At 48.5% G+C, this 18,369-nt stretch overlaps 1 protein-coding gene across 2 annotated transcripts in view; it reads left to right on the top strand.

Annotated features, from left to right (window-relative positions):
- LOC145537826 (pseudouridine-5'-phosphatase-like) overlaps positions 1 to 18,369 on the top strand; it is a 67,129-nt gene that overhangs the window by 15,250 nt on the left and 33,510 nt on the right. For both annotated transcript variants that reach the window (XR_014076443.1, XM_081568725.1), the window contains exon 2: positions 12,326 to 12,544. Coding sequence is in view for 1 of the 2 variants with exons in the window: in XM_081568725.1 (XP_081424851.1) it covers positions 12,326 to 12,544 (219 nt within the window). In the remaining variant the exon portion in view is untranslated. The remainder of the gene's footprint in view (positions 1 to 12,325; positions 12,545 to 18,369) is intronic.

Below are 18,369 nucleotides of genomic sequence, written 5' to 3'. Positions count from 1 at the left end.
ATTTCTTTCATGTCCTGTGTCTGACTGGGAGTAACACCACGTCAGGCCATATACCCGTGGGAGTCAGAAAATGAGCCTTAATTGTGCATGTGAGGAGCCCCTGCCTGTCCCTAGAGGGCACTTCTGGGTCCTCAGAGTTCCAGACCAAAAGCCACTTACGTTTGCGAACAGGGTGGGCACTTGTGTCTCCTCGTCTCTCAGAGCTTCTGCGATGGGGGGGCTAGGACAGGTGAGTTTCTACCTGTGCTGACCGAGCTCCGCCTCCTGTGGTCACAGAAGGTGCGCTCTGCTTGGGAAGAGAAAGGACGCCTGACCGCCTTTTCACCTTTGCAGAAATGCCGGGGTAGAGGTAAATGAAGTCTGAGATGTGCGAGCCACTTTCCATTGTTGAGCAGATGTTCTTTAAAAGAATATTGACCCTTATTTCCTGGGGTCCATCTCTAGTCCCTTCCCATAAAAAAACAAGACACAGAAGGATATTTTTCATCAGTTGCCCTTGATGAGCAGGGCATGGCAACCGTCTGCAGTATTCTTGCCTGGAGAATGCCACGGACAGAGGAGCCTGGTGGGCCACAGTCCACGGGGTCGCAGAGAGTCAGACATGACTGAGGTGACTTAGCACGCACGCCTCATACACACGGACACCTTGCCTTTGACAGAAGTGCTGCATAGATGAAGATCAATAACTCGGAGTTGTGGGCTGCTGTGTGCGCCACCAAAACTCGTATTGTGAAGCCCTAACCCCCAGGGCCTCAGAATGGGGCTGTACTTGGAGTCAAGGTCTTCAAAGAGGTAACTAGGTAAAATAAGGACATTGCGCTGGATCCTGACCCCTTAGGTGGAGAAGGGACTGGCCACCCTCTCCAGTGTTCTTGCCTGGAGAATCCCACGGACAGAGGAGCCTGGCGGGCCACAGTCCACGGGGTTGTAGGAGTCAGACACGACTGAGCGACTCACACACACCACTTTGACCCCTTAGGACTGGTCCTCATAAGGAAAGAATAGCACAGAGACGCACACGGGGACGACCGCGGGCAGACACGGGGAGGAGACGGCCGTCTGTGCACCCAGGACAGACGCCTCGGGAGGAACCAGCGCTCTCCACATCCAGGTCTCTGCTTTCCAGCCTCCAGGGCTGAGGAAAGGAACTTCGTGTTGTTTGAGCCCCCCAGCGTGCGGTGTGTTACCATGGCAGCCACAGCAAGCGAATCCCCCCCAGAAACGTAGGGTGTTTGATGCCGGGACTGGATAAAGGGAGCTGCGCCGGCATCTGACAGATCTCCCGGGCAGACTGCGGCCGGGGAGGTGCCCGTGGACGCCCAGAGCTGTGCAGTCGGTAGCTGAGACACCAGGGTTACCGCGTGATCTCCCCCAGTCTTCCTCCTGTCATCGCTTTCCAGTTGTCTGCAGTCCTCCACCCCGTCCACGCCAAAAACAGATCAACGGAAGTGCACATCACAGCTAAAGAAATGACGCCGGGAACACAATGGCTTGTGTGTGTTCAAAGGAGAAGAATCGCGTCCTTTTTTTTTTTTAACGTCTCTTCATTTGCTTTTCCTAGATTCCACAGTGCTTTGCATTGTTCTAAATTAAAAGTGGTTTTGGCGCTGCCTCCGTACCAATGCATACACCATGGGTGATACAGTCAGTGGGGAATTCAACCCACTGTACCCTCAGGAAGTATAAAAATCTAGAGGTAACGGGAGCAGCCACTGAAGGAAGGTCTTGAAAAGAAGTGGAAGCTGTTGATCTGGGTGGGAAAGGAGGGCTTTAAAAATCTGCATGTCCCTGGGTTTCAGGGTGAAGTGTTTCAGATGACTCCTGAGCTAGCAGGGGTTGATGGATAGACCCAACTCAACACATGAATTCAGGGCAACACCTTGATAGAACCCCTGTTCGCTGTCAGTCTTTTCTGCAGTTTTTCCTTTTTCAGACCCACTTTCGTGGAAGCCTCCACGTTCTTCTTTTCTTTTTGGCTCCACCGGATCTTTGTTGTCGGGCAGACTTTCTCCACTTGTGGCGAGCGGGGTCTACTCTCTAGTTGCGGTGCGCGGACTTCTCATTGTGGTAGCTCCTCTTATCGCAGAGTGTATAGACTCTAGGACATGCGGCCTTCAGTAGTTCACAGCTGCAGACCCAGTAGTGGTGGGTCCCTTGCTCTAGAGTGCCAGTTCAGTAGTTGTGGCTCTTGCTGTGTTTCTGCTCATCTGTCCCTTACAAGGACCGTGGCATTGGATTTAGGACTACCCTCAGCCAGGAGGACCTCATCTCGGACCCTTCACTTCGTCACATCTGCAAAGACTGTGATGTTTCCAGAGAAAAACCAGTCTCCTTGTGAGTTTCCAGAATGGCGTTCAGTGCTTTTCACATGCCAGTTCGCCCGGTGCTCATCAGAGTCCTCCAGGTGAGGGCTGAGAGGAAGGTGAGCTTGCCTAGGAAGAGACGGAGGCTCGAGGCGGGTGACTCGGGGCTCTGGTCCCTGAGGAGACATCAGTGACCTGGCAAATGATAGATGTTTCCCCTTAAGACAGGGCTGTCTTTCCCAGTATTACAGTCCATAACAGGCAGGAAGCAGAAGCCACCCAAGGGTCCATGGATGGGTGGCTGAATGGGTCAGTGGGTGGCTGGCTGGCTGGCTGGATTGATGGATGGATAATGGGTGGATGAATGGCTGAATGGATTAGTGGGTGCAGGCATGGATGGATTAGCGGATGGATGGGTGGCTGGCTGGATGGATGTATTGATGGATTGATGAGTGGGTGGTTGAATGGCTGAATGGATTAGTGGGTGGATGGATGGATGGATGGATTAGTGGGTGGATGGATGGATTAGTGGGTGAATGGATGGATGGGTGGACAAGTGGGTGGATGGATGGATTAGTGGAATTTACAGTATGTGTTAGTTGCCTGGGTCTGCTGTAACAAAATGCCACAAACTCACTGGCTTAAAAAAAACCCCGATGCCCTTTCTCATGGCTGTGGGAGTCAGAAGTCCAAGACCAGTGTCCCTGGGCTGAGGTCGAGGGCTGGTTCCCTGTGTGGGCTGCAGGGGAGAGTCTTGTCTTGACCAGCTTCTGGAGGCAGCTGCATTCCTCCCTGATCTTCAGGTCCTTCAGCACTTCACCTCTCTAACCATCCTTTTCTTTGTTGCAGGCGTTTACAGCCATCCGTTTCCCTGCAAGCACTGCTTCTGTTATAGCCCATACCTTTCGGGGTGCTGTGTTTGTCATTTCCTTCCTCCCAACCTGTCTTATAATTCTTGCAATTTTACCTTTTCACCACTCACCGTTTAGGTGTGTGTTTGTTTAACTTCCACACAGTTGTGAACTGCCCAGGCTCTCCTGTGAGTGATTTCTCATTCCGTTCCGTTGTTGATCAGGGAAATACTTGGCATGATTTTGATCCTTTGTGAATTTATTGAGCCTTTTTTAATGGCCTAGCTTATCGTCTTTCCTGGTGAGTTCTTGTGAACTTGATAAGAGTGAATTTTTTTTTGTCATGTTTGGGTGGAGCATTTCCATAGTATCATAAAATTCAGTTGGTTTATGGTATTTAAGTAGTTAAGTTGTACGCAGTAGTAGTTACCTATAGTATTTAACAAGTTTTAAATCTGGTCTTGTGTTCCTTGTGAATTTTCAGTCCAGCTGTTCTGTCTACGCAGTAGCAGTTACCTATAGTATTTAGCAAGTTTTAAATCCAGCCTTGTGTTCCTTGTGAATTTTCTGTGCAGCTGTTCTGTCTATCATTGAAAATGTGACATTACAAGTTTCCAGCTACTGTGGTCGACATCTGTTTCTTCTCTCAGTTTGGTCAGATTTTGTTTTAGGTGTTTGTGACTTTGTTGTAAGTTTCTTACATGATTATAGTTGTTGCATCTTCTTGATTGAATTACCCCTTTGTCCTTACAAAATGCTTCTATCGAGTTTTTGTTTGTTTGTTTCTAGTAGAAACATTTGTCTTAAGTCTGCTTTGTTGGACGTGGCCAGTGTGGCTTTCTTTGGTTACCGTGTGCATTTAACAGCTTCATCCTCTTACTTTCAAGCTTTTTGCACCTTTCCTGGTAAAGTGTGTCTTGTAGACAGTATATAATCGGATCATGTGGTTTTTCGTTTTTAATCCATTTTGCCAGTCTTTACTTTTTAATTTACATTTAACCTTTTACATATAATGCCATTATTGATAAAGGATTTACGTATATGGTTATCTTATTTGTTTTCTCTTTTTTTTGTCACATGCCGTCAATCTGTATTTATTAACGAGCATTCTGCTGTAGAGAAGACTCTCCTCTGTCCACATGTATTTTTTTATTGCAGTTAGTTCACTGGCAGGATTGTTTCACGTGTACAGCATAGTGATTTGATAATTTTATAGACTGTACTCTGTGTAAAGCTGTAAAATACTGTATTTCCTGTGCTGCACTTTCCATTCTTGTAACTTCCTTATTTTACCGCTAGTAGTTGGCACCTCTTCGGTCCCCTTCATCTGTCTTGTCTCTCCCCCACCCCCTCCCCTCTGGTAGAAATAGTTCTCTGAACTCTGTGTCTGTTTACGCCTTAGATTAGTTTGAGATTTGGCTGCTTGCAACAACAACAGGTAGACGTAGAAGGTAAATCAAAGACAAACCCTGTATATTTCCAGTGTCTGTGGAATCAAAAAAGGAAACAGATCTATGTCTTTTCCTTTGGTTCCCCTTTCCCCCATCACTGCCTTCTTTTATGGGAACTACATAGTTTGTTGTGTACATTTTAACTGTTTTATTTCTCTTACCTTTTTTTTTTTTTAGTTATTTTCTTAGTGGTTGCTCTGTGTATTATAGTTAACAAGTTATACCCATCCAGTTTGCATTAATACCAGTGTAATTTGAATAGTGTACAAAAACTTGGCTCTTATATATCTCCTTTCCTACCCTCCTTTGTGGTGTTATTGTCGTAAAGATTACATCTTTTTACGTGTTATGTATTACATCTTTATATATGTTATATGCCCATCAACAGAGATTTGTAATTTTAATTTTATGCAGTTGTCTTTTAAATCAGATTAAAAAAATGATCCGCAAACAAACAACACATGTATCTTTTAAGTCCCCCAAGGGCAAAATCACCCTGATTATAAACCATCACTTTAAGGAATTGAAAAAAAAAAAAGCGTTATTGCATCACCATCTATCAACTCATTTTAAAGTAACTTTCAATAATTTAGAAAGATTGCCAAGGAAATCTTGAATTGGCGATTGGGTAATGAATCAAGTGTGTAAAACACACTGCATACTTAACTGTTTCCAAATCTTGCTTGATGACCTTTTTCAAAACAAAAGATACAGTAAAAATTTACTATGATTCTTGGGTTAAATGCCACCTTCAAGTTAGAATTTTGGTCGTATAGGTTCTATTCAAGTATAGAAAATACTGATGACTGAGCGTCACCGACTCGCTGGACATGAGTTTGAGTAAACTCCGGGAGTTGGTGATGGACAGGGAGGCCTGGCGTGCTGCAGTCCGTGGGGTCGCGAAGAGTTGGACACGACTGAGCGACTGAACTGAACTGAACTGGGCAGAGAAATAGATACAAAAGCTGTAACCTGACTGTAGTTTCAGTTTGAGCTTCTGAGAAGCCTTTTTGTAGAAATCATTGACTGTCAGTTGACTGACTATTGCTGTTTTTTTGGGCTGCATGGTTGGGAGCAGTCACGTGCTCTGAATATGTTCTTCCATTGTACCTTCTGAAAATACTTCAGTGTGTAAGTTGGTGATCAGAGCCCACACCTGAGCCCACCACAGGGGCCCAGCCTTTTTCAGGCGCCCCAACTGTAAGGACAGCACCACTCCCGAGTCCTCCACCCTCATGCCCAGGCGCTGTCCTCGGACCCAGTGTGGCCCCTTACGAAATGGCGTGGTGATGCACTTTCTTAAACTTTATTATGGATTGTCAGAAAAAAAGAAAATAATTCTTGACTCATACCCACACCTGTTAAAGGAAGTGGTTGATAATGCCACTGAACCATACTGAAGGCTAATCAAAAGTGTCACTTGAGAAAAGATCACTCGGTTAAGTCGTTACCAATCTTTATTTAAAGGAGTTGGAAACTGGCTGGCTTTCAGCCACAAGAAACAGTCCATCAAACCCTTAAATACTTGTCCTCAAAGCCTCCAAGGCAAGCGGCTCCTAGTTTGAAGCAAATATTACCGGGCCTCGTCATTTCACGATTGTTAACTACTCATTTCGGTCTCTTACGTTCCTAAACACGAGGAAGTTGCTGGCTCTTGCAGGCAAGCGTGTCTGTAAAGGTTAAACCGCACGGACTAGACAGGCTTCTCCCATGTCTTCTGCGTGTGCGGTCAACACGCGGTGCGGGCAGCCCTGAGAGGGAACACCCGAGTGTCTCCAGGCCTGGACGCGAGCCTGTCTGGTGGAGGCAGCATCTGTGCGCTCCCCGTCCTGTTTTCTCTCTCTGCTCCCCAGAACACTGGGCCCCTGTCTCTGTGGCATCTAACACACCATCTGCCACCATTCCGAGGTCTGAGAGGACTTCCCTGAACTCCCAGGGCCTTGGGGTCAGCAAGGGGCCATGTATCCTTGGGTCTCAGTGGAGAAAAATACTTTGATGTACATACTGCCTTTCTGTCACTCCTTCTGCAGAGCTTCCTCTACCTTCCCGGGTGACTGTTGCCTTTGTTTTTTTGGTCAGCAAACATCAGTGAGCTTTTCAGTTGCAGTCACCATTGTTGTTCAGTCGCTCAGTTGTGTCCGACTCTGCGATCCCATGGACTGCAGCACACCAGGCTTCCCTGTCCTTCACCATCTCCCGGAGTTTGCTCAGACTCATGTCTGTTGAGTCCGTGAGGCCATCCAGATGTAGAAGCTGGTTTTAGAAGAGGCAGAGGAACCAGAGATCAAATCGCCAACATCCGTTGGGTCATAGACGAAGAGAATTCCAGAAACGTATCTACTTCTTGCTTCATTGAGTACATTAAAGTCTTTGACTGGAATCTCTGCGTTATGTGTTTAACTTAGCAAGGGTGTTTGTGTCTCATTTATGTTTTTTCAGTGCATCTCACGGAACAGGTGCCCGATACACCTCTGTGTAATTATTACCTGGCCGGGAGAGGTGAACGGAGCTAGCTAGGAAGTGGGGTCCTGCCACCAGCTGGGAACATGCGAGGGTTGGTTTATGGAGGATCAGGTCACCGCAAGGAGACTTGGATTACAGGGTTGGGCACACAGGATTCTGTGCTGGTACTGGGTTGGGCAGTTTGTTAACAGATATTCGTGGAGCTAGTCTGATGTGCTGGGAACATGTGATAGATACTTTTGTGAATGAATTCCAAATGGGTGCTGCTTTTTTTTTTTTTTTTTTTTGAAGTGGAACATTTGGAACAATGAACTCTCTTCTCAGATTAAATGGCCCTTGCCAATGCAGGAGCTGTGTGTGAGCTGTGGTGGACAGGGAGAAAGCAGAACTTGTAACTGCCTCTTAACTCACAGAGGATCCCTAACAGCCCTCCTGTTAACTCACAGAGGATCCCTAACCTCCCTCCTGTTAACTCCCAGAGGATCCCCAACCACCCTCCTGTTAACTCCCAGAGGATCCCTAACCACCATCCTGTTAACTCCCAGAGGATCCCCAACCACCCTCCTGTTAACTCACAGATGATCCCTAACCTCCCTCCTGTTAACTCACAGAGGATCCCCAACCGCCTTCCTCTTAACTCACAGATGATCCCCAACCACCCTCCTGTTAACTCACAGAGGATCCCTAACCACCTTCCTCTTAACTCACAGATGATCCCCAACCACCCTCCTGTTAACTCACAGAGGATCCCTAGCCTCCCTCCTGTTAACTCACAGATGATCCCTAACCACCCTCCTGTTAACTCCCAGAGGATCCCTAACCACCCTCCTGTTAACTCACAGATGATCCCTAGCCTCCCTCCTGTTAACTCACAGATGATCCCTAGCCTCCCTCCTGTTAACTCCCAGAGGATCCCTAACCACCCTCCTGTTAACTCCCAGAGGATCCCTAACCACCCTCCTGTTAACTCACAGATGATCCCTAGCCTCCCTCCTGTTAACTCACAGATGATCCCTAGCCTCCCTCCTGTTAACTCCCAGAGGATCCCTACTGCCTTCCTCTTAACTCACAGATGATCCCCAGTCACCCTCCTGTTAACTCCCAGAGGATCCCTACTGCCTTCCTCTTAATTCGTAGATGATCCCTAATTGCCTTTCTCTCGCCTCCCAGAGGACTCCTAACCTCCCTCTGTGGAGCCATTGCCTCCCGCCCTAGGGGCTCCAGCCGGTGACTCTGGGGCCATCGCTTGGCTCATGGCTCTGCACAGATTCCCCGCTTAGGTGACACAGATGCCCAGTAGGCATATCGTTGTTCTTGCACCCCCCGTGTACAGATAGGTTAGCCGAGGCCCAGCTGGGCACTGGGCATGGGTCTCCAGCTCCTAGCCGCTGGTCAGCCGCAGAGCAGGGCCTCCAACCCAGGCCGCTGGCCTCAGAGAACCCGCTGCCCCTCACCTGAGTCCTCGGGAGCACCCTGGCCTGCGGGCAGAGGCTGCTCCCCGTGGCCCCCACCCCCCTGGCAGAAACCACAGGTCGGGGACAGAGGCCGAGGACACAGCTGCTTCCTCCGGGTGTGGCTCGGAGAGGACCATGGGGTGTGCAGAGAAAGCAGGTCTTAGCCTGCACGCTAGGCGCTGAGCGTCTGCTTGAGGTGTTTCGCTATAAAACAATGCAAGTCCCGGTCATCCGGGGAACTGCCCTTCCTCCTTCCCGTCTTCATAGGGTGAAACACAAACCGATAGTGTCCTCAGAGGCCGGGACAGATACGTGTAAATACGTCCTCTGTGATCAGCTGGACTCGGTACCCCACAGTGGTGGGACCTCAGCCCCAGACAAAGTGGAGAGGAGTTCCAGGCCTGCTGAGGCCTTTTGTGGTAGCAGCTCCCTGACCCTAAGGGTCAGTGTGTGCACATCTCACCACCCGGGGGCCCAGCCTGCAGCACACGAGGGAAACACCGGCCTTTGGGCCGAGATTGCACCCGCGTCCAGTGCCCTCCTGTCTCTGCCCAGCTGACCCGTTCACCGCGCTTGCTGGGAGTGCTGCCTGAGTGTCGTCTCTCCTTACGTCCCCCCGCCCCCAGGACTGAGGTTCAGGTGTACACGTGGTACTTTTCTGGCACACCTGAGGAGGGGAGCATCCTGTGTGGCTGTGGCTCGTTGCAAACCACGTGCGAGCTTCTCATGAAAAGTAACCCAGGAGCCAGGCGCAGAGCTCGGAGCTTTGGAGGCCGTGTGTGCACGGGACAGTTGGGCACTGCTACTGTATGCTGCTTCCTTTGGATTATTTTTTTACTTTTATTTCTGAATGATCTTATTTGGTCCTGGCTGTGCTGGGTCTTCCTGCTCCGAGGGCTCTTCTGTACTCGTGGGGAGGGGGCTGCTCTCTAGCTGCGGTGCTCCAGCTTCTCCTGTCGTGGTGGCGGCTCTTGTTGCAGAGCGCGGGCTCTGGGGACCTTGGGTTTCCGTAGTGGGGGCGCATGTGGGCTCAGTGGTCACGGCTCATGGGCCCCAGAGCACAGGCTCAATAGTTGTGGCACGTGGGCTGAGTCGTTCCACGGCATATGGAATCCTCTCAGACCAGGGATCCAACCCGTTTCTCCGGCATTGGCAGGTGGACTCTACCACTGAGCCACCAGGAAAAAGACTGACTTCATTGGAGAAGACCCTGGTGCTGGGAAAGGTTGAGGGCAGGAGGAGAGGGGGACGACAGAGGATGAGATGGTGGGATGGCATCACCGACTCCACGGACATGAGTTTAGGTAAACTCCAGGAGTTGGTGATGGACAGGGAGGCCTGGCCTGCGGTCCATGGGGTCGCAGAGAGTCGGACACGACTGAGCGACTGGACACCACCTCCACCAGGGAATTCCACTCCTTCCTTTTATTTTAGCTTCTGGGAGAACTTTCCCCTTCGAAGCGCTGTCCCTTTCATTGATTGTACACTGTCCTCCGCTGCTGTACTCTTTGCAGGATGTGAGGAGTTGTAACAATGTATTGAGATCCTTGCTTATCTCCCGGAAGGTTTGGTGTGATTTTCATCTAAATTGTGAAGAAAAGTTAAGTGACTGCACAGTCTTCTACAGATTTATAATCCCACTGTTCTAGGCCTTTTAAATGAAAAGCACCAGCTTTAAAGAAGCACGTGTAACATGTTTTAAAAGAATGCAGCTCTTTTCCGTCTTTGCAATTTGTCTTTTCTTGCGCTCGTTTCTTCTTCCTCATCCGCTTGGCTCATCGGCCTCTGCTGTTTTTCCTGGCCTTCTGCGTGCTTTCCAAACCCAGCGGCGGTTTCTCAGTCGCTTGGTGCCTGCGATGTCTTGTCAGTCTCTCTCTCCCAGCTGCTGGAAGAAAAGTGTTTACAGGAAGAAAGCAAAGTGTACACGGGCTCCCTGCCAGGCCTTGCCTCTCCATGCCTGTGGAGCCCTCTGGGTTTTGCGGGAAACAGGATGTGAGCGAGCATTCGATACTGACAGCCCTCCTCATTGTCCCCCAGAGGTGTGGACCAGCCCTTCCCTCTCTGCTGGGACTTCTTGATGGAGATGACACGCAGGGGGGTTCTGGAAGAAATCTGAGCCTCTCAGGTTATGATCCGAACACTGGCTTCCTCCACCAAGGAGCCCAGGAAGACTTGTCTTTAAGTCTCACCTTCCGTTGTACCAGGAAGGAAACCAAAGCAGGGATGTGTCACCCAACCCTGGGGTCATGCCTGAGCAAGGGCAGTCAGGTACCTACCAGGATGGAGATCTGAGAGCTGCTTGTTGCGTGTCGTCCCCCACCCCCACCCCGCTCCCCACCTTCTCCTCAAATCCAGCCCATGGTAGAAAAGCGAGGACCCAGATAGTTAAAGCACTGAAGATGAGTTTGTATTTGATACGCAGCTACACGTGGTTTTGCCTTGAAAAGCAGAGGAGAAAGCAAAGCCCTTCTCTGCTGCTGGCTCTTGTCCAAGGCCGGGTCCTGCCACCACAGGGCCGGGTGTCCAGGGCCCATTGCTAGGAAGTGGGCTGCAGGCAGGGAGGGCCAGACTTAGGAGCGGCGAGGGGAAGGGCAGGTCAGCTGCCGTGGGCTGGGAGGTGGGTGGGGGTGGTCTCCTGGGACTGAGCCCTTCGCCACCGAGTGTAGAATCCAGTTACCTTGCAGGGAAACCCCACCGCTACTGCTGCAGGGTCGCCGAGGGTGGGCGGCGGAAACGGAAAACCCAGGGCTTGCGCCTTCCTCCTGGGATTGCAGGCGGGCGTCTGTGCTCACGCAGGGGCGTCGTTCAGAGCTGCATCCGCGTCCGCACACTCCCACCGGGAGTGATTGCCGGGGGCGCAGAGCACTCGGACGGTCCGCCGCAGTGGAGTCCCTGCACACAGACTGCAGTGTGCACGCTCGCGGCTGCTCCATCAGGACGCCAAGTCTCAATAGTGGTCCAGGCTCAACAGAACGTACCTGGCAACGCAGAAGACGCTTGAACCCAAACGGAGACATTTCAGGGCTTCCCTGGTGGGTCAGCGGTAAAGAATCCGCCTGCACTGTGGAAGAAGTTTCGATATGTGGATCTGTAAGATCCCCTGGAGGAGGAAATGGCAACCCACTCCAGTATTCTTTCTTCTTCTTTTTTTTTTCCTAAATAATTTATTTTTGTACCAGCTCTTCTTACCGCGCGGGCTTTTCTCTAGGTGCGGAGAGCGGGGGCCTCCTGTGTAGATGCGGTGTGTGGGCTTCTCACTGCCGGGGGCGCTCTCTGCTGAGCACAGGCTCCAGAGCACGCAGGCTTTAGGAGTCGCGGCCCGGGGCTCAGTAGTTACAGCTCCCGGGCTCTGGAGCCCAGTCTCCGTTAGTGGTGGCCCAGGGCTTTAGTGGCTCCGAGGTAGGTGGAATCTTCCCCGATCGGGGATCCAACCCATGTCCCCTACATTGGCAGGTGGATTCTTTTCCCACTGAGCCCCCAGAGAGCCCCCCACTCCAGTATTCTTGCCTGGAGAATCCCATGGACAGAGGGGCCTGGCGGGCCACGGTCCACGGGAGCGCGGCGTTGGACGCAGCAGTGCACAGACTGCCTTTCCCTCCCACCCTGTAAGGTTACAGGGCAGCAGAGGGCAGGCCGCCAGGGCACCGGCTGGGCCTCCGAACCCGCCAGCGTCTCCCCCACATCCACAGGGCCCCCCCAAGAGCTGTCCGCCCCGAACGCGGGAACGCGGGCTCTGCGCCCAGTGAACACATCCCAGGCCGCGCCCTCAACGCCCCTGTGTCTTCGCCCCCTCGTCTCCGCAGATACCGAGCGGCTGTACTCCGCCGTGTTTCAGGACATCTGCGGGCGCTACGGGAAGAAGTACAGCTGGGACGTGAAGTCGCTGGTGATGGGCAAGAAGGCGCTGGAGGCGGCCCAGCTGATCAGGGACACGCTGCAGCTCCCGATGTCCGCGGAGGAGCTGGTGGAGGTGAGCCAGGCCAAGCTGAAGGAGGTCTTCCCCACGGCCGCGCTCATGCCAGGTGAGGTCCCGGGACGCGCTCGGGGCTCTGAGCGGCCGCTCTCAGCCTGCCGCCGAGTGCGCTAGCGTTCTCCTCTGCCCTGATAACCCCTCGGAAGATCTCCTTCCTGGTAGGGCTCCGAGGGACTCGTTAGAGACTTTTCAGGGTGCTGGCAGGTGCTGTGGGCTTTCCTGGGTGGCCCAGTGGAAGAGAACCCGCCCGCCAGTGCTGCGGACTCAGGTTCGATCCCTGGGCTGGGGAGGTCCCTGGAGGAGGCGTGGCCACCCGCTCCAGTGTTCTTGCCTGGAAAATTCCATGGACAAAGGAGCCTGGCCGTCTGCAGTCCATGGGGTCACAAAAGAGTTGGATGTGACTCAGCGACTAAGCAACAACAACATCGTGTTCTTGTCATTTTTAAGCCTTCTTAATATACATTCTTTCCTCCGATTCCTGAGGTCTGAAAACATTTGCATTTTGTTTGTCTCAGTATGACCTAGAGATCACATTCCTGAGAGAATTGCTTCCAAATTTCAAATAGGTGGCTTTTGCTTTTCACAGTCAGATGGAGAATTCATGTTTCAGCAGCTGTGCAGACTTGAACACGATGATAAGCAAGCAGCCAAATCTCCCTAAAGAACTTTTGAAAAAACTTATTTTAAGAGTTAAAGGCATAATTCAGTTCTAACATGTCTGTTTGTGTGGCCTTTACTTGTTTTCCTTTGAGAGGAAAGATGACTTTTCTCCCCTGGGGCTTGTTAGCTAAAGATGGAACAACAGAACTGCCTGCTATTTCTTACAATAAGTGAGAAGGTCAAGAATGTTCTAGGTTACAGGGACAAAAATGGCTTAAAAATGGAGTGTTATTTGAAGATTCTTCTAGGAAGAAAGGAGAATTACTCAGTCTTCAGAATTCCTGGTGCTAAGGGAGAAAAAAATTTACACTCACAGCAGTAATTTTGGATTCAAAATGGTATTAACATGAGTCAAAGTCATTTTTGAAACGTGTAACTATCTACGTTTATACATATATCCAGAGGGACAGATTGAATATCCCCTGGAACTAGTGAATTTCCTGCAAAGGGCCCTGCTATTACTGCTGCCTGGTGTTACAAAGAAACCGTGTGGGCTGTTCTTGGATTACACACACACACACATATACCTGTACGTCACACATACATACACACATGAATGTCACACACACGTTACACACACGCAAACATACGTCACACACATACATGTCACACACATACACACGTATGTCACACAAATACACGTGCACACACACACGTACTTCAGCATAGGAGCACAAGCCCCGTGATACACACTTTCTTCACCAGCTGTCTTTCTGGGCCGTTTGCACACACTGGAATGCTAACAATCTTTAATGATGGAAGCACAACTATTAATAAATGTCACAAGAAGCACTAAGCTAAAAGTTTACCATCTTACCTGTTTTTAAGTGTGCCAGTTGAGCGTTAAGAATGTTCAGGTGGTTGTGTAACCAGCAGCGGCATCCATCTTTCTCAAGTTTTTACCTTGCGGAGGTGAAACTGTGTCCCCAGTAAACCGTAACTTCCATCCCTTCCTCTGTCTCTCTCTCTCTCCAGCTCCGGGGACCTGCCCTTCTGCTTTCTGTCTCTGTAAATTTGAACTCTTCTAGTTATCTCACATAACTCACATGTTCAGTTCAGTTCAGTTGCTCAGTCGTGTCCGACTCTTTGCGACCCCATGAATCGCAGCACGCCAGGCCTCCCTGTCCATCACCAACTCCTGGAGTTTACCCAAACCCATGTCCATCGAGTCGGTGATGCCATCCAGCCATCTCATCTTCTGTCGTCCCCTTCTCCTCCTGCCCCCAATCCTTCCCGGCATCAGAGTCTTTTCCAGTGAGGCAACTCTTCGCATGAGAGGGCCAAAGTATAAAGTATTGGAGTTTCAGCTTCAACATCAGTCCTTCCAATGAACACCCAGGACTGATCTCCTTTAGGATGGACTGGTTGGATCTCCTTGCAGTCCAAGGGACTCTCAAAATCTTCTCCAACACCACAGTTCAAAAGCATCAATTCTTCGGCGCTCAGCTTTCTTCACCGTGCAACTCTCACATCCATACATGACCACTGGAAAAACCATAGCCTTGACTAGACGGACCTTTGTTGGCAGAGTAAAATCTCTGCTTTTAAATACGCTATCTAGGTTGGTCATAACCTTCCTTCCAAGGAGTAAGCGTCTTTTAATTTCATGGCTGCAATCACCATCAGCAGTGATTTTGGAGCCCAAAACAATAACATCTGACACTGTTTCCCCATCTATTTTCCATGAAGTGATGGGACCAGGTGCCATGATCTTAGTTTTCTGAACATTGAGCTTTAAGCCAACTTTTTCACTCTCCTCTTTCACTTTCATCAAGAGGCTCTTTACTTCTTCTTCACTTTCTGCCATAAGGGTGGTGTCATATGCATATCTGAGGTTATTGATATTTCTCCCACCGGTCTTGATTTCAGCTTGTGTTTCTTCCAGCCCAGCGTTTCTCATGATGTCCTCTGCATATAAGTTAAATAAGCAGGATGACAATATACAGCCTTGATGTACTCCTTTTCCTATTTGGAACCAGTCTGTTGTTCCATGTCCAGTTCTAACTGTTGCTTCCTGACCTACATACAGGTTTCTCAAGAGACAGGTCAGATGGTCTGGTATTCCCATCTCTTTTAGGATTTTCCACAGTTTGCTGTAATCCACACAGTCAAAGGCTTTGGCATACTCAATAAAGCAGATAGGTGTTTTTCTCGAACTCTTTTGCCTTTTCGATGACCCAGCAGATGTTGGCAATTTGAGCTCTAGTTCCTCTGCCTTTTCTAAAACCAGCTTGAACATCTGGAAGTTCACGGTTCACGTATTGCTGAAGCCTGGCTTGGAGAATTTTGAGCATTGCTTTACTAGCGTGTGAGATGAGTGCAGTTGTCTGGTAGTCTGAGCATTTTTTGGCATTGCCTTTCTTTGGGATTGGAACAAAAACTGACCTTTTCCAGTCCTGTGGACACTGCTGAGTTTTCCAGATTTGCTGGCATATTGAGTGCAGCACTTTCACAGCATCATCTTTTAGGACTTGAAATAGCTCAACTGGAATTCCATCACCTCCAGTAGCTTTGTTCGTAGTGATGCTTTCTAAGGCCCACTTGACTTCACATTCCAGGATGTCTGGCTCTAGGTGAGTGATCACACCATTGTGATTATCTGGTCGTGAAGATCTTTTTGGTACAGCTCTTCTGTGTATTTTTGCCACCTCTTCTTAATATCTTCTGCTTCTGTTAGGTCCCTACTATTTCGGTCCTTTATCTCACATGGCACTAGCCTTAAACAGCCCACTTACCAGGGCAGGAGACACGGGTTCAATCCCTGGGTCGGGAAGATCCCCTGGAGAGGGAAACAGCAAACCCACTGCAGTAGCCTCGCCTGGAGAATCCCCTGGACAGAGGAGGCTGACGGGCTGCAGTCTGGGGGTGGCCGAGTCAGAGCTGACTGAGCGAGCATACACACACGCAGGGATCTCAAACAGTGTTTGTCCTGTGGTGACTAACCTTGAGGTTCATCAGTGCTTTCATTTCATGGGCTGTAGCATGAGACAGGACTCTCTCCCTTTGAAGACTGAATCATGCTCCATTGTATGGATGGACCGCATTCTGCTTATCTCTTCATCCCTCGATGAATGCTTGGCTTGCTTCCGCCTCTTGGCTGCTGTGAAAACCACTGCTGTGAACATGGGTATGGAAATACCTCTTCAAGACCTTGCTTTTATTTATTTTTTGGGTACAGTCCCAGAAGTGTGATTATCAAATAATAAGGTGATTCTCTTTTTAGTGTTTTGAGGGTCCCCCCGACTGTCTTATATACCGGCTGTGTCATTTTATTTTCTCTCCAGCAGTCCACAAGGGTTCGAGTTTCTCCACATTTTCACCGACACTGGTTATTTTCTCTCTTTTTGATAGTAACTGTCCTAATGTGTGTGAAGCCATTATCTCTTGGTTTTGAATTTCATGAATAATTAAAGACATAGAGCGTTGTTTCTTGCCGTTAACCATTTGTCTGTCTTCTTTGGGGAAATGTTTATTCAAGTCCTTTGTCCATTTTTTGATAGTTTTTTTTTTCTTGTTGAGTTCTAAGAATTCTTCATATAATAAATTCTGGATACAAACCACTTATGTGCTACGTGGTTTGCAGATATTTCCTCCCATTTCAAAGGTTGCTTCTTCACTCTGTTGAGTGTGTCCGTTGATGCCCAGAACTTTTTAAGTTTGATGTACTCATTGACTGTTTCTGCTCTTGCTTATGTTTTCACTGTCATATCCAAGAGTTAAAAACCAAATCCTGTGTCATAATGCTTTCTTTCTGTTTTCTTTTAGCAATTTTGTAGTTTTAGCTCTTGCCTTTAGGCCTTTAATCCATCTTATATTAATTTTTATATATGGTATAAGAGTCCAGCTTTGTTCTTTCCATGTGGATATCCATGTTCCCAAAACACACTTTGTTGAAGAGACTGTCCTTTTCCCCGCTGAGTAGTCTTGGGAGCCTTGTTGAAAGATCACCTGGGTATTATACGTGTGAGGTTATTTCCAGGCTCTCTCTTCTATTCCATTGGTCTCTATGTCTGTCTTTATGTCAGCACCAAACTGTTTTGACTACGGTACCTTTGTAATATGTTTTGAAACCTGGAAGTGTGAGATTCTCCAAGTTTGTTCTTCTTTTCCAAGATAGTTTATGGCTGTTCAGGTTCGACTGAGAGTCCATATAAATGTTGGCATTGATTTCTGTATTTCAACGAGAAGTGCTGTTGGGATTTTGGTATGGATTCCTCTGAATCTGTAGACCACTTTGGATTCTGTGGGCACTGTAAAGATTATCAGATCTTCTGGCCCATGAACCTGGGATGCCTTTCCATTTATTTGTGTCTTCTTTCATCTCTTCTAGCAGTATTTTGTAGTTTCAGCATTACAGGTCTTTCACCTTCTTTTATTTCTCTTTGACACAGTTGTAAGTGGATTTGTTCAAATGTTCTTTTCAGATTTTTCATTGTTAGTGTGTAGAAATGCAGCTGGCTTTTGTATGTTGATTTTTGTCATCTGCAGTGTTGCTGAAGTTTGTTAATAGTGCTAATAGTCTTATGTATATGTGTGGAATCTTTAGAGTTTTCTACGTTTGAGATCATTTCATGTGCAAACAGATGACTTCATTACTTCCTTTCCGACGTGGATGTCTTTTCTTTTCCTTGCCTAGTTGCTCTGGCTAGGACTTACAGAGCTGTGTGAAATAAAAGCAACAAGAGAAAGCATTGTTTTCTTGTTCCTGATCACAGAGAAAAAGCTTTCAGCCTTTAACATTGAGTATGATGTTAGCTGTGGACTTTTCGTATATGGCTTTTATTATTTTGAGGTACTTTTCTTTTATTCCTAGTTTGAGTGTTTATATCATGAAAGGGTATTGAGTTTTTTCCAAATGCTTTTTCTGCGTCAGTTGAGATGATCCCTTGGGTTTTGTTCTTCATTTTGTTAATACGATGTGTCACATTGATTTTTGTATGTTGAACCATCCTTAAAACTCCAGGAATAAACCTCCCTTCTTTACGGTGTAGAAGAATCCTCTTAATGTGCTATTTAAATAAGTTTGCTAGTATCTTGTTGAATGTGTCTGCATCAGTTTCTTGTCGTTTGTTTGGCTTTGGTGCCAGGGTAATGCTGGCCTGATGGGATGAGTTTGGGAGTATATCATCCTCTTTTAATTTTGGGAAGAGTTTGAGTACTGTTGGTGCTAATTCTTTACAGTCTGGTGGAATTCTGCAGTGAGTCCCTTTGGTC

Source organism: Giraffa tippelskirchi, chromosome Y (assembly GCF_054371585.1).
Source record: "Giraffa tippelskirchi isolate mGirTip1 chromosome Y, T2T-mGirTip1v1.2.pri, whole genome shotgun sequence".
NCBI classification, from domain to species: domain Eukaryota; kingdom Metazoa; phylum Chordata; class Mammalia; order Artiodactyla; family Giraffidae; genus Giraffa; species Giraffa tippelskirchi.
This window is presented reverse-complemented; position numbering and strand designations above follow the sequence as displayed.